The sequence below is a fragment of the Thermobia domestica genome, chromosome 4 (genome assembly GCF_964235325.1).
Source record: "Thermobia domestica chromosome 4, izTheDome1.hap1.1, whole genome shotgun sequence".
Lineage (NCBI taxonomy): Eukaryota > Metazoa > Arthropoda > Insecta > Zygentoma > Lepismatidae > Thermobia > Thermobia domestica.
Genome location: NC_137457.1, coordinates 292,991,172 through 293,007,767, shown reverse-complemented (window position 1 = coordinate 293,007,767; position 16,596 = coordinate 292,991,172). Strand labels below are relative to the sequence as shown.

The 16,596-nt window shown below is 36.0% G+C and overlaps 1 protein-coding gene across 3 annotated transcripts in view; it reads right to left on the bottom strand.

Moving 5' to 3' along the window:
* Positions 1–1,572: 1,572 nt before the first annotated feature.
* The window catches only part of LOC145684177 (uncharacterized), a 35,131-nt gene continuing 20,107 nt past the window's right edge, over positions 1,573–16,596 (bottom strand). For 2 of the 3 annotated variants that reach the window (XM_081756182.1, XM_081756183.1), the window contains exons 6-8: positions 13,905–14,111; positions 10,539–10,717; positions 1,573–3,217 (exon numbers count right to left, since the gene is read on the bottom strand). In XM_081756182.1, coding sequence (XP_081612308.1) covers positions 10,576–10,717; positions 13,905–14,111 — 349 coding nt within the window. In that variant the 3' untranslated portion in view covers positions 1,573–3,217; positions 10,539–10,575. Of the gene's footprint in view, positions 3,218–6,083; positions 6,153–10,538; positions 10,718–13,904; positions 14,112–16,596 lie in introns of all 3 variants that reach the window. The other variant, XR_014131251.1, reaches the window with a different exon arrangement.

Genomic DNA, 16,596 nt, shown 5'->3' with positions numbered 1-16,596 from the left:
TTAGTTTTCTGTTTTTCCGTGGGATTGCACTGACCCACTTATCAAATAATGCCTCGTCCCTGGGAGGTGTAAAGAAGTGTTTAGGTTCGCTATCGTCACGATAACCTGACCGGCAACCAGGAACAAAACACGTAGGCATATTTTACAGATTATACAATCAACACTTAAAAAAAAAAAAAACTGAAGACCAACAAAAAGCAGTTGAACACAGATATGCATTCACTAGAAACAAATAGCACTGGAAATAATACCAAAAAAAAAAAATAAATAAATAAATAAATAAATAAAAAGTAAAATAAAATAAAAAATAAAATAAAAACGCTACTTATCTCAAACACTTTCACAACGCTAGTTCTTTTCCTTAGACATTCGCTACGATTTGAAGCCATACCGATCCCAGCGCCATTATTGCGAGGGCCCACCGCTTCTAATGGTTAAAAGGCAGAGAAAGCGCACATTTTCTTCTATTCGCTATGTCGATACTATAACTGGTTTTATTTTATTGTCTAAGGAAATTTTACCAACACATAACACATTTTTGTACTCAAAAGAAAATTTTCTGTGATTTTACGGAAACCAATCGCCATTTATTGACTTCAGTGCTGAGTTGTTGTTATAATTGCGGAATGGAGTAAATACCACGAAGATATAAATTTAATCCTTTATTATTCAATGCCCACGCTCTGATTAACTCACTCACACGATGAGTGAGCCTTGTGCTTTTTGTGAAGCGAAGACGAGCCTAGGACACAGGTGTTAACCAATTATGGAGTGGCACGTGCTTGATTGAAAATTAAAGAATCGAACCCGGAAATAACGTCGTAAATATTACGGCAAAAAGGACTTAAAACACAGATTGCTGTATGTGTGAAAATCAGATAAATACACGATTATATAAGTATGAGGAGTTTGAAAGAGTTCGATCAGGTTTGAAAGAGTTAATATTTCTTAATATTTTTGGGTTTAAAATGAAATCTTTGAGTTTTACGTCCCACGATTATGCCGGCTAGGCTAAAGGAGATGGTGATAATGAGAAATGAATGAAATGGTGGAATGAAGAAAGTGGGGGGAAACGGAAGAACCTCAAGGAAACCCACGCACACGGTATTTGTCCACCACAAAGTTCACTTGGCGCGAGCTGGAATCGAACCAGGGATCCCATGCACAAGAGGTGAACGCTCTACCACTGAGCCACCACGACACATTTCTGGGTTTAGAGAAAATAACAAGGAACTCTGACCACAAATACTACAGTTTTCTACGCTCGAATTTATTACACATTAATAGTTCTCTGTAATTGTATTTTAATTTTTATTTATTTAGTTAGTTTTCTTAATAACATGATGTGTCTTTTATTGTAATTTACTTCACACTTCGGCTTCAATACTGTTACGTAAAGTAAGAACACTTTTGCTAGCAGCTTTAAGCATGTCACATGGCCTACTAGGACTCACTATATTTGTAATAATTACGAGTTCCGCTCAAACAATGTTAAATAATTTACCTCTTTTCTAAACCACGAACATACGTGAAATACTTTTTAAAGGTACTCTGCTTGTTTCTTATCGTAGATTTATATTATTTCTTTTTTTTTTTTTTTTTCGTTCTACAGCAACATAAGGTAACTTCTTTCGTCTGGCGGCAAAAAAAAAAAGTACAATGAGCATTCTTCAACTTGCTCTTTTTCTTCACAAAAAATTCTTCCAATAGTACAGCATACATTCGTAAACACACGCTAATTAAACATGCACAAACATGTTTATATTTTCTTCCAAAACACACAGTACAAAAGAGAACACCCTGATAAAAATTATACAAAGAAAAACATATTGTTTAAAAAATGTACGGAAAAAACTGAACAATACACAGTTTTAGGTCTTCCACAGCATGACATCAGCAATTCTCTGCAAAATAAGATCAGGAGATTGTTGGTGGACAATCGAACATTTACCACAAGAAAAAGCAGAACTAGACGATGCTATGAGGAAACAGTCAACCGCAATTCTCTGAGAAGCCAGGAAGACTAATGGAGACGAATTATCCACACACACGAGAGGCCCAGGAATATAGGTCAAGATCCTGTCAAAGTGATCACTGCATCAAGAGATACAGTGACCAGAGTAGGGAAAACCCAGCATGAGAGGCTACAGCAAGTATCATACTCCTTTGCGTTTCTATCTTTTTCCATCCTCTGCCTTACCGCACTTCCGCTCTACATTCTTCCGCATTTTGAAAAGACCTACTTCTATCAATGTTTACTCAAAATCAGATTAAATTTTCAGTAACTTAAATCTTGGCAACGAGGAAAGATCACTGTAGCTTCTCCTTTCAAAGTTTCCCTAGAAGATCTATGATCGATGCTTTATAGACAAGCGGCACCTTCATAATATAATAAAATTTACTAATAAAAGTATTAGAATATATGAAATTTTCTGATATAAAATATTTTTAATACACACAATAAACACGGCAATACACTATATAAACATAGTCTCTCGATATAAACTCTTGTCCATGTCACAAGGAGATCATCACACTACTGTCACACATACGTTTGCAAAAATGTTTTCTTTACAACATGGGATTAACTATTTCTCACTTCTTGAAATATTTATGTTTTGTCATCTACATGGCTTGATTACATGCCTTGTTTAGAATTAAAAAACAAAGTTTGAAAAATGTAGAAACCAGAGGAACATGGGCACATTGGTCTGCAGGCCACCAGTTGAAACACAATGTTCCAATATAAAACATTCTCCTTTATCCTAACCAAGTCCAAAATGAAGTAAAATGAAGTGTAGCACTGAAAACATTAGGGGAGAAAGGAAAACCTAACTCCATCATTGCTCGTCTTACTATAATTACAATACAATAATTAATATACCTCGGTTTCTTGAAATAATGGAAGAGGCCTTTCTGATTCCTGCACAAGTGGAACCGATGCACCCAGAACAATTGATGTTATAGTGTTACACACTCTAACTTATGATTCTATGAATAAGTAAATTCCATAATTTGGTGGTAACAGACACTTTTATCTTTGGACGTTTATTGAATATGTTCATTTCTTAACCAATATTATACTACTGTCTTCGTTACTGTAGAAGGCACTTAAAGAATTTCCTGGTATCTTAGATGCTTCGTCGCATCTATACAAAAACAGTAGCTCTATTATGTGGCTTTTGGTATCCTGGTCCATGACAGTCCATAACCTACCCTGAGGAAGAAAAATCAACTATGATATTTATTTATTCTTTTTAAAAAAAATTTACTAAATGAAACCGAAATAATTTATATTATTTGAAGTTCAACTACTGTTTATGACAACTGGGGTAAATGAAACGTTGAACTATAACTTAATGTGGTATTTGAATCCGGGTCTCCTTTATCACAAGTTGCATCGTTTCAACAGTTTTCACAGAGGGCTTTCACGCAGCCGAGGGGCTAGTTCGAATACTCTCAATGTCAATGGTCCCAAATAGATTCCAGGAGGGTGTAGTGAGTAAAAATAATGTAAGCTGGTAATTAGTGTTACGTTTATTGACAGACGTAGACACGTTACTGTGTAAAGGAAGACTTAACTACAAATGCTTATGTGTAAAATATACCAGTTGACTACAACCTGAGCGAATGAAAGTACAATATTTGCCTTATCCCAATATCCATGTTTCAGAATCCTGCGGTACTTCCGCAACAATTTTTATAGAGGTAATTGGTTGGTAGTTCAAATTATATGCCCGTAGCCAAAACCTCGTCTATAAAAATTATTGCGTGAGTACCGCAGGATTCCGAAATATGTATATTTGGATAGTGCACATGTTAGTTCCTAAGTGAAGTCTTGACCCGACTACGATAGGTCCCATAGTATTGAAGCTAACGACCTTAAAAGTTTTTTTTTTTTTTTTTTTTTCAACAGCCTATAACTCCGAAATGACAGATTTCTGCACTCAGGTTGGACTATATTTTTTCTCTTATCTTGGTGTCAGGAATCACCTACCAAACATTGTCGGTGTTGTTTTGAAATACCCTGCATATATGCCACATTTCAATGAAGTACATTTAGTGAGTAGGAAGATGAAAAAGTTTTTCGAGCCAAACATTGATACACGTTTCATGTGTACACGGTAGCACACTGCTATTATAAGGAAAACGAAGGGCGGAAACCACTTATAATTTAATTAAGTACATTTAAATACCAGTTAAATGACGCATCTGCCATAAATCATATGATTCAAAGATTTTAAACGGGCTACAAGCAACTGAAAAGAACACAAACTTGTAACTGGAGATTTTATGGATTAGCCTTCTCGTTCTATTGTAGCCCCCAAATGTTTCAATGGCAAATGAACACAGCGACATTTGTATTAAAAAAAAAAAAAATATCTCTAGTTAAGTGACTGTAATACCGTAAATTTTCTTTAACATATACGGAAAAGTCTATGGATTTCACTAAATTGGATTATATGTATAAAAAACACAACTTTCTCTACAATTAGAAAGCATTACAGTGTCATACATTTCAGTCGGGAATAGATAGAATGATACTCATAAAATCTATACAATTTAACATAACTGCGATGAAATATTGTAAACTTACACTAACTTTGAATTTTGCTACAGTTATATTTTATTGAGTATATCAAGTACTAAGTATATAAACTATACAAGTTTGTGTTTAGTGATAGTGTATATATCGTAACAGCAGCAGGCAGCTAACATTCGGCATTTTCACTCTTATTTTTTCGGTAAGAAGTCGCTCAACATATTAAACACTGTCAACTGACCGTTGTGTAATAAATATCCAAACCTAAGACTCTATTTTACTCCCGCTCAATATCAGCAGCATAAGAAAACATTAGGCCAGAGCCAAAAGACTACTAAATATCTCTATACTTAAAACTGACTACTTGAAATACCAATACTTCGCACGGGAAGAATAATGTTTATGCACAAAATTAAAGAAAGAAAACAAAACAGTGCAATAACATGTTCGTCATTGATCAACTGAGAGCTTAATTGTCATCGAGACTGTCACCAATCGGCTTAGCGACCCCGAAAATTACGGACTCAACTCTAATCACGTTCATTTTGGACATCTTATTTTTCACCCCTACTTACCTCCAATGAACTGGAATTTAAACGACATCGGGAATGACAACATTTATCTAAGCGACTCCGAAAACTATGGATTCGACATTAATATAGATAGTTTTCGATTATTGTTACATGCATCGTTTATTTTCATATTATTATTATTATTATTATTATTATTATTATTATTATTATTATTATTATTATTATTATTATTATATTGTACGTCGCATGCCTACCAAGTTTGGTTGAAATTGTTGCAGGTGTTTTCCGGAGTTAAGCTGATACAAACACACATTATTTATATATATATATATATATATATATATATATATATATATATATATATATATATATATATATATATATATATATATATATATATATATATATATATATATATATATATATATATAGGGCGTCTCAAAAGTCCCCTGACATAGGGTTCATGTTCACTTCCTTCCCCCCCTTCCCGCTGTGTCGGGTGCGGCGGGAAGAGATGAAATGTAAAAATAATCGAAAACGACTGAAATTAGTGTCCAATCCATGAGATGAATAGTGACATTGGCGATGTCATTAAGTCAAAATTTATTTCCCATGCACATCCTAAGCGGAGGAAGGGGGTTGAAATACTTAACAACTTATTTTTTCCATGTAAAGAACTGGCATTTTAGCTAGTAGATACATATATAAACTTAAAAATATATTTCTCTACAACAGTTATTATCAAAACATAAACACATACAGGATGTTTACAAAGTATTGGAGATGATTCCATTCACAGAAACAAAGATATAGGCTGCTGACAGTGTGGGAAAATGAACTCTGGAAGTGAATATTCCAAAAACTATTAATCATATAGCTGATCTCAAAAATCACTTCAATACAAGACCAGAATATTACTTAAAGCCCGTTTTCAAACTAATAACGATTTTTTGCCCAATTATAGGATCTGCATACTTTAACTTTCTAACATGTAATTAACAACTTACCTTGTGTTCAATTCAGTCTTCTTTTCTTTAAGATTTAATTTTTCTCTATATTTCGGTCCTCTGGGACAGCTAAGTTTTGAAACGAAAATTACATGAAAAATTAATGCATGAAGTACTGAAGAAGTCGAAATAAAAGTGAGGAAAAGGAAAGGAAATTTTCAAACAATAAAAGTGACAAGAATAATTTTAAGAGTAATTGAAGTGATGAGTACATACGTTCAGAAGTCATGGTACATAAGGAAATAACTTTTACCATAAAACTGCTAAATTTGAGAGAGAGATAAGTAGAGACCGGACGTTAGGTAAAATGCCTCTTTCGTAATATGGAAGATATCATAAAATTGATCATACTAACGTTTATTTGGAGGAGATTCAATATAAATAAAATGTATTTTGGCTGTTTCACTCTATATTGATTATTTTAAGTGCCAAAAGCTACCTATTCCTCGCATTTTCTTCAAATCAGGACTTGTTTCTATCGGTTCCAAGAAATTTAAAAATAACAGAAACTAGCTTATGCTCAGATCAAGGCCCAGCTTCATCTCAATATATGAAACGAACATCACAGCAACGAATGGCTGGATGTAATTCAGACTGACCCCTCCCATTTTTTCTTTGTGAAAGCGTTGGATCCCAAAAATGCACAAACAAAATAGCATAAGTTCTTTAAGGCCTCATTTTAATTTGGTAGAGTTTGTCTTGTGATCAGTCGTGAAAAATGGTGTGTGTGTGTATATATGTGCTTTGAACCCAAGACAAAATGTTGTTCGATTGAAGACATACCGTAATTTAATATTTGACAACTTGAAAACATACCTTGCTATCCTGTGTAACCGCAGTTGAAGATATCTTGTGGCGGACTGCCAAAATGTATTGAATTAAAATGCATAGTAATTTCATCTATTTGCTTGAAGGTGAGTAACAATTTCTTTCTTGCGTGTAGTGATAAAGTGCTATAAAGTTTTGGACTGGTGTGTGTAGTAACAAGGTCCGCAGACACTTTACACAGCTGTGTAAAGTGACAAACTGCTATAAATAATTTGTTTAGTAAATATTCACAAAAATAATTTCACGCCTTTTTCTCTAAAATAATATTTTCTCTATCAACAACAATCAGAAATGTTGCTAAATCGCTTTAACTATTTATCATTTTATTTCAGTATTTGTGTGTCACTCTGTACTGTAACTTGTGGGGTAGGGGATATTTGGCCCCATTTAAAATCCTCGCCATTCGATGGGGGCCACATCAAGATAAATTTTATTTTACTCCATTTGATGTGATGTGGACATAATTGTATAGATGAAGCATGGAGTAAGTCCACTATATAAACAGAAATATTTCATAAGGCTTTAAGTTGTGTCTATTGTCCCCTCAATTAAACTAGTGAAGCGTGTAATACACCCACCATATTGTTTCCAAACAAACAGTAAATAATTGCAGGTGCTGCTCCTGTTCCATCGTTTGTACAAAATACATTACCTTACGATAAAGTATAAATATAATATGGCCCCGCATCAGTAAAGAGCCAACTGGGTCCCCTAGAAGCAATAAAAATGTTTATTAACGTTTTAAATCCTAGGGAGGAGGCAAACTTCATATTTTTCTAGGAGGCCCATCTTCATACTTTTCTACAAGGGCACAAATATTAATGCTTTCCCTCCCAGGGGAAGCTTTAAGTTACGGCGCTGGTGTCATTGAATGGTTATCTTCATTAATTTGAGTTAAGACCAGTGCCTATTTAATGCCTATTTCTGAATTATAAGTGCCTATTTGTCTCCTCCTTTTCCGTGTTTTTAGTGCCTAAAGATCCGTTCTTTACGGATAAGTAGTACCGAACTTAATATGCAAAAAATAGTCCATGAAAAAAAAAATCTTAACTTAGAAAAGAACGATCGAATATAAAAGCTGGTGGTAGTCACAAAAGTTTTTTTTTTTCGGTTTTTACAAAAATCGAGAGAGTTCTTTCGAAAGTTTTCAAAAAATAGTTTTTTTCTAAAACCAGTTTGGTTTTCCATCAACGACTAGTTTCGGTTTTCTTTCAAAATAAGTTATTTTTCTGTCAAAACTGGTATAGTTTTCTATCAAAACTCGGGGCTGGTTTTAAAACCGGTTCAGTTTTTTGTCAAAACCAGTTTCAGTGAAAAACGAACCTGTTCTGGAGAAAACAGTATTTTTTTTTTACTAATAACCGGTTTCCAGTTTTTACTTATTTATTAAAAAATTCTCCCATCTCTAACGAAAACCACAGTGTAGAAAAGAAAAAAGTATGCGTTTATTCGGAACACTAGGAGCTATTTTCTTTCACGGAACAAGGAGCTAAACAACAGCAAAATGCAACATTAGTTATGTTCGAGCTAACATTCTTCAAGATGGAATGCAAGGGCATGAAGAGGGCCGAAATACAGAAAAGAAATTAAATTCTAAAGAAAAGAAGACTGGATTGAATGCAAAGTTAAGTTTGTGGTATATCAAGTTTTAAAAACCCCGAAATTATTCTAAATTATGAATATTTAAACTTTTTATCTTGTCAATTCGTGTAAGTAATTTAAGGCTGGCTTGAGTACAAAACGCCAACTATCTGAATTGAATGGATATCGTCAGAGTTGTTTCCAAAATCTAATCAGGATTATTAAGACAAGCTTAAAACGTATTTTTATTCTATCAGACATACACGTGAAGCTTCTAGACGAGGAAAAGCGAGCGGATTGCATTCTGCCGTTTCATATAAAAAGACTATCTACAATCAATCAACCCTACTTCAAGTCTACACTTAAGTTCTAGATACTTACACAAGTCGAGGAGAGGCGGAGACTTTCAGGTTAACTTCAACTACGACATGAACACAATGTAAGTGACTATTTGTATTAACCTTTTCTGAAAGTCTTAGATTTTTTGCTTTGTATCTCTAGCACAGCCTTCATACACGTTATGAAAACAGTTAACGAAATTAAAACCTCTTTATCACTCAATTATCAGTTTTATATCCTCTTCAATTCATTTTATCCATATCGTTTGCAATATCTTTGGACTGCATGAATTGGGAATTGTTATTGGGAGTTCTAAAGAAGATAGGGTTGAAATGAAAAGATCCAAGACTCATAAGAAACTTATATATGAATCAACAAGTAAGTGTTAGGAAAAGGGAGGAACTTACAGAGGAAAGTGCAATTGGAAGGGAAGTTCGACAAGGATGCTGTCTCTCACAACATTAATACATGAAAAAAGGTCTAAATGATGAAGACGGCATTTCAGTAGGAGATAGAATGACTAGACGTATCCGATTTGCAGATGATATGACGCTTGTTGCAGAATCTGACAAGAAAATTAATAGGATGTTTGAAAACTTCAGTAAGAGTTGTGAAAAATATGGGATGAAAATAAATGTTAGATAGACAAAAGCCATGATGATTGGAACGAAGCGGCCAGTGTCAAATATTAAAGTAGAAAGGAAGAAAATAGAACAGGTGACTGTTTTTCGATATCTGGCTAGTATTCTTAGTAATGACATGAAGTGAGAACATGAAATTAAAGCAAGGGTAGGAATGGCGAAAGAAGCCTTTGGGAGGAAGAAAAGTCTGTTTTGTGGAACCTTGAACAAAGAGTTGAGAAAAATACTCATAAAATGCTTCGTGTGGAGTGTTGTACTGTATGGGGCGGAAAAATGGACATTACGCAAAAGTGATGAAAAACGACTGGAAGCTTCGAAATGTGGGTGTGGACAAGAATGGAGAGAATTAGTCGAGTCGAGCGAAAAATGAATGAGAGAGTGTTAGAAATGATGGGGGAGAAAAGAATGCTTTTAGATTTTATTAAGAAGAGGAAGAGAAACTGGTTGGGCATTGCCTAAAAAGAAATTGTATCATAAAGGGACGTGCTAAAAAGTATGGTGGTAAAAAAGAGAGAGGAAGGGAGTGAAGGAAGCTAGAATTAATGGATGATGTAACAGCAGAAAGATTATACGTGAAGACGGAAGAGGTTAGTGGAGGACCGTGGACCATGGAAGATTCTCAGTTGCGGCAAGTGACCTGCTAATAACGGCAGAGTACCTATAATGATGATTTTCCAATATTTTGTGAGAAAGCAAACCCGAATTTAGGTTGACCGAGAACTGACAGTAGAGGTTCAGTTTTCAATTGATGCTGTAGTATTTAGTACTCTTCACAGAACATACATCTTCACAGAATTTTAACAATACGTTAAGTCTATAGCATCCCTATACTACCTATCAGTAATATTCCTAACATGAACACTCACCACTTTACGTAAGATTATATGAAATGTCTTGTAACTTTCAACACACACACACACACACACACACACACGAAACCCTGAAGTTGAGCAATCAATCAACCATTTTGAACTTCATAAATTTTAAACAAACATGTACGCATTAAAGAAGAAATTCATATCACTTGCCGGTATGAAATTCACAGAAAGAATTAAAATACACCCACCTCTTGTAACGTACTCTGTACAGTAACTGACGAGTGCTTATGTTGTGCTTGACGTTTTGAAATGTTTTTGATAATGCGCCGTCAATGCAGCTTCATCAGCAAACTCTTTTCGGCAGAGATCACAGTAGAAACATTTAGTACTGGTTGGTTGATAGCCTTCTGGTACCTTGACTCTGAAACTAGACAAGTAGAACATTAAATAGTGCGGTTTTAAATACATCAGTGTAAGATTAGGTTTTTATTATCATTTTAAAGATATTGGCCAACATGACTGGTGCATAAAATAAGTTTCACTGGCAACATGCACCACGCAGAAGAAGCCTTCCGTTATCAGTATTTTTATGCAGAAAAGGGTAACACACACTGAAATTCAAGAAATTGTTAAAATCTTCAAAATGATCTTTTATAAATCTATATATCAATTCGTTGACTCTACTTGCTACTACATTAAATACACCAAGAACTAATTCTGATATCTTCTCTTATGTATTTATTCTTAATCTGCGCCACTCTATTTCCATGTCCTTACATAACTCACATTATCATCATCGTAAATCCTCTTAAATCATCTTTGTTCATATATTTATAATCTTTCTCGTGATCTTTTAAATCCTCAACATCTATATTCTCAATCTCATTAATCTATATCTTGATTCTCTTATTTGCACATACTCGTGCCCATTTCTCTTTATTAACGGCTAGTGTCACATACTTGAACACTTTGTACCTATGTCCTTCTTATCCTCTAACAGAAACAATAAACACTGTCATATGGTTATGTATTTCTATCGCTACAGTCAATGTACGATGGAGTTTAAAAAAGCTTGAAACTGTATCATTTTTGTTACCTGTTGCTCCTCTTTATATAGAGTATCTCCAGACAAATTCAAAGAAAGAATATGTAAAGTGTCTGGACAAGACTATTAAAACAGTTAAAATTTGCACGTAAATTCTGCAACAATCGTGTGCTTTAATTCTGGAATATTATTGGCATTTAAAGGGGAAAAAAATTTGAAACATGTATCAATCGATAGATCTTACCGAGCGGAATCACTAACTTTCGAGAAAGACGAGAAAACCGAATCTTTTTTGACCACCTAACAACTGATGCTGTACGTTAACTATTCCACTTATGAAGATAAAACTGACCCTGAAGTATGTCCTCATCAAAGTTTTCATTACGACACTAGCAAGATGACAGTAGACAGTACAGTTAATAACAAATAGTCCTATACTATGATTAACTCTTTAACTATATTGTTTTCCAAATATAAAACATATATTAACCCTCGCAGTACCAACGGGGAGAGGGTACTTTGTGCTTACCAACCACATTGTTTTTTGTAATTACTCTTCTAATCGTTCTTTTAAAAATTGTAATATATATATATACACAGGGGTTGGACAAAAAAAAAAAAAAAATCTAAAACGTTTGCAAAAGTGTGAAAATCATACCTAATACGGTATGGGGCTTCCTTTTGCGTCCAAACAGCTTGGATCCGACGTGGAATGGACGTATACAGCTTCTGAATGTGGTGTGTGAAATTTTGTACCAGTGTTCCTCCAAAATATGCTCCAGTTCCTTAAGGGATGCTGGTGGAGGGTAATGAGACCGAACACGCCTTTCTAACTCAGACTACAATGGTTCAATGATGTTCAGATGTGGTGATTGTGAGACCCAGGGGAGGTGTGGTAGCTCCTGGTTATGCTCCTCAAACCATGGTTTCATCGTTTTTGCAGCGTGACAGGGCGCCAAATCATCTTGGTAGATGCCATCACCATCAATAAACAATATTTGGGCCATGGGTAGAACCTTGTCCCCCAAAATGGCCACATACGCCTTAGCATTCATCATTCCATGCAGGGCTATGATGGGACCTGCAGAAAACCACGATATTACTACCCATACTGTAACAGAACCACCCCATGCTTTACAGTTGCGAGTAGACAGTTTGTATCATAGGCCTGCGATAGTGTTCTCCATACGTAAACACGACCGGTTGTTGGAAACAAGGTGAAGGTCGATTCATAGGACCACAATTACGTGTTTCCACTGCTCATGAGTTCACGCCTTTTGGTCCTTGTACCACTGGATACGCCTCTTCGCATTCACTGCTGTGACCAGGGGTTTGGCGATAGCGGCCTTGCCATGAATTTTCATTTTATGAAGGTCCCGTTGCACTGTTTTTGATGAAACCGGGTTCTGTACGACGGAATTGAGTTCAGACGTAATTTTCATTGCAGTGGTCTTCTTTTTAGCTGCTACAATCCGTTTTAATGCTCTACAGTCCCTATCTGACACGATTGTCTTTCGACCACTGTTGTGCTTTGCAGACGTCGTTTGCCCATGAATTGTGTATGCCCTCGTAACAGTGCCTTTCGATACCCCCACAATGTTCGCCACTGTTGCCGCTGAAGCTCCAACCAGACGGGCACCAACGATCATGCCTCTTCAGAAGTCTGTCAGGTCGCCCATTTTACCGCACCACTTACACATCACGACACCCACAGGTGAGCTGGTTACTGCTGACTGAAGAGGAAGGTCCACATGACACATTGAAAACAAACAAGGATCGGCAACCGCAACACATGTTGCACAGTGGAGAGCCAAACTTACGTGTTCTGTATGAAGTATTTTTAGATTTTTTGCTATCCCCTGTATATATATATATATATACGTTTGGCTAAAGCATATACCTTACTGTGGTGGTACAAATTGAACGTTAGTGTGTGTCATAATTTTGCCATTTTAAGTTGGTGAGCAGCACAAAAGAGCCTCCCCTGCTGGTAGGAGATGCGACTGACATTTAGTAGTGTCACTGTTAGATGGCACTACAATAAATAGCTTCATCCCGCCTTTTCTGAATTTGGCGGTTAGTCTTATTACATGTACTGTTCATTTTGAGTGTTTCACGTTAGTGTGTCTCTTAAATTTGCTATTTTTAGTTCGTGAGCACAAAGTACCCCCCTCTCCTTCCCATTCCCGGTAGATGTGACTGACATTTAGTCACTCCTAGATGGCAGTATAATCAATAGCTGTATTCTTACTTCAGTCCCTCTAATTTTTGTGAGAATTTTTTATTTATTTCTTTTGCGAGGTATATTTAATCTTAACAAAATGACCCCCGCTACTTTGGTAGTCCGCGTTACAAAAAATACTAAGTAGTGCGAGGGTTAATCGATAGATTACATTAAAACGAACAAAATGACGTGTTTTTGCATAAATTCTCATGCGCAGTTTTGGAGAAAATCATGAAAAACAAATTTTTATCACGCTACAAAGTATATCATTTATAGTTTTTATTCTGCTAGCACAGGTTGGTGATTTTTTCAGATACACCCCCCCCCCCTTCCTTTGGAACTTACTTTACGCTTTCGCGATCCATGTCCAGTATCTGGAAAAGTTTATCTCTTTTTATTCCCTGACTCAGTCGCCTTCCAGTCTGGAACCATCGTTTTCGAGTTCTCCAGTATCTGATATGCCTTTGAGGAACACCATACACCCTCTCCGCTGCCATATTTCCATGTTTATCAGCATAATCCACCACCTCCAACTTAAACTCTGCTGTAAATCTAAAAAGAAAATTCTTATTTTCATACCTTCTCAACATAATACGGCAATATATTTGCAAACAAAACTGTGTCCTAATCCTGAAGACAAAACAAAAAACTATGAAATAATAATGCAATATTGATTATACTATATACAGGGTGATTCTTTATAGGGTTTACAACTTCAATCAGTTATAATTCCTTGGTTTATATGTCATTATACTACAAAAGACTTCAAGTTTTTTGTAAGAAATCCATTATGGCTCAATGTGTGCACCTGCGTTCATCCTGGACACATCCCAACGAAAGTCGATTTCCTCCCAAACAGTAACCAGCATTTCGGGGCTAACGTCCCCGATGGCTATAGTGATGTGATGTTTCAGTTCATTAACATTATCAGGTAGGGGAGAGGTGTACATCTTATCTTTCACAAACCCCCATAGAAAGAAGTCAAGTGGCGTGTAATCTGGAGCGTGGCGGCCAGGCAATTAGTCCATCAGTACCTATCCACCTATCTGGGAAACGCTGATGAAGAAATTCCTTTATGTCTATCAGGTAGTGCGGTGGGGCACCATCTTGTTGCCACCATAAGCGGCCATCATGGTTATCTTCATTTAACTGTGGAACAAGGAAGTTCTGGAGCATATCAAGATAGGCGATGCCGAAGATGGTGCTCTCAGCAAAGAAGAATGGTCCATACACCTTTACTTTGGAAACAGTTCAAAATACGTTCACTTTGGGGCTGTCACGAACCAGCTCCACGTGCACATGTGGATTTTCCGTGCCCCAAATACGACAATTGTGTGTGTTGACTTGGCCGGAAAGGTGGAAAGTTGATTAGTCACTGAATACTATATTGTTCAAGAATGACTCATCACCACTAATACGATCCAACATGGTAACACATAATTCATGTCGGGTATGTTTATCCGCTTCACTCAGTGCTTGAACCAAGGATAGTCTGTATGGCTTCATGGAGAAACGTCTACGCAATACACGCCAAACAGTGGTCTCAGGGATACCAGTTTCTTGTGATGCACGTCGTGTAGATTTTCGAGAACTTCGGACAAAACTCCCTAACTGCTTCCACCACATCGTCAGTCACGGGTGAGCGCCCTGGAGCCTTTATGTGTCGCACAGAACAACCTGTTTCAACAAATGTCTGATGCCATTTGTACACTGTTGGTCTGCTGCGTGGCTCCATGCCATATTGTGTGCGAAGCTTACCCAGTACACTCATTGCTGACTTCGTTTCCTCAAACTAAAACACGCACTTAGCTCTTGCCGCACTAGTGAAAGCCTCCATTTTCAACGACTGACCAGTTCCACACGTGTGGTCAACTCCGCAACTACTCATTACATGAATCAAACTTGAAGTATTTTGCAGTATAATGACGTATAAACCAAGACTGTATGTGGTTCCAATAAAGAATTATAACTGATTGAAGTTGTAAACCCTATAAAGAATCACCCAGTAAATATTATATATATATATATATTCTTGAAACTCGTACGAACTTACACTATAGCTACTTCTTACCGTTTCTTTTCTGAGATGATGAGAGAGCTTATGATCTGCTAATGACACTTTCAGTTCTCATAATGTCCGACAAACATTATAATGGCGGCAATTTTTCGTGAAGCATTATTTTAAACGAGAACTTTCATATAAGCAATGTAGTTGCTCACTTGTCCAACTAATGCATACCACTTCCAGTTGTTGCTACTAGTTAGGACACTGATATATATACCATCATCAATTTCTTTTCTCTACTTTTCCTTTTCTTATCTGATAAAGTCTATAGCGAAAGTGAAAATAGTGCATCTTTTTAGTGTGTACATACTCATGAACACACCACTGGAACAAAGGAAATCCAAAGCAAGCAAACAATACTATAATACGAAAAACACGAGAAACTCTATTTCAGTGATGGTCAGCCGAACAAACATTAAAAATGTATGATTTGCTCTCTTTAAAAAAAATCCATGCTATACTTGATTCGAGAGGTGCCTTCTAACCAGGGATGGCAAAAACCATGGTTTTTATTTAAAAAACAAAAAAAAAAACGGTTTTTTTGGTTTAAACCAAGTTTTTTTTGGTTTAAACCAGGTTTTTATGGTTTAGATGATTTGCTCTATATATTCATATCATATATAGACAGAAATAAGTTTGTTTCGACTTAATGTTATTATGCAACAACCGGGTTATGCTGGAAGGAGTCACATAAGCTTAAAGCGGAATAAAAACCGCTTCTCGAGTAACATCCGAGAGAAATTGTCCTCCATTTGAACTCGGAACCAGGACTAATTGGCCACAAATGCGATACGTCTGCCGACTCACCCACGAAGGAATCCTGATAAAAAAATACGTTGTACTGATCTTTACATGCTTCTTAATATAACTGTCAAGAGTCATTTTAGAAGGACAAAAAGATAAACAGTTGCACAAGTGAAGCCATTACACAGAATTACATATGAACAATTTCAAAGTACGACGGAGTACAGA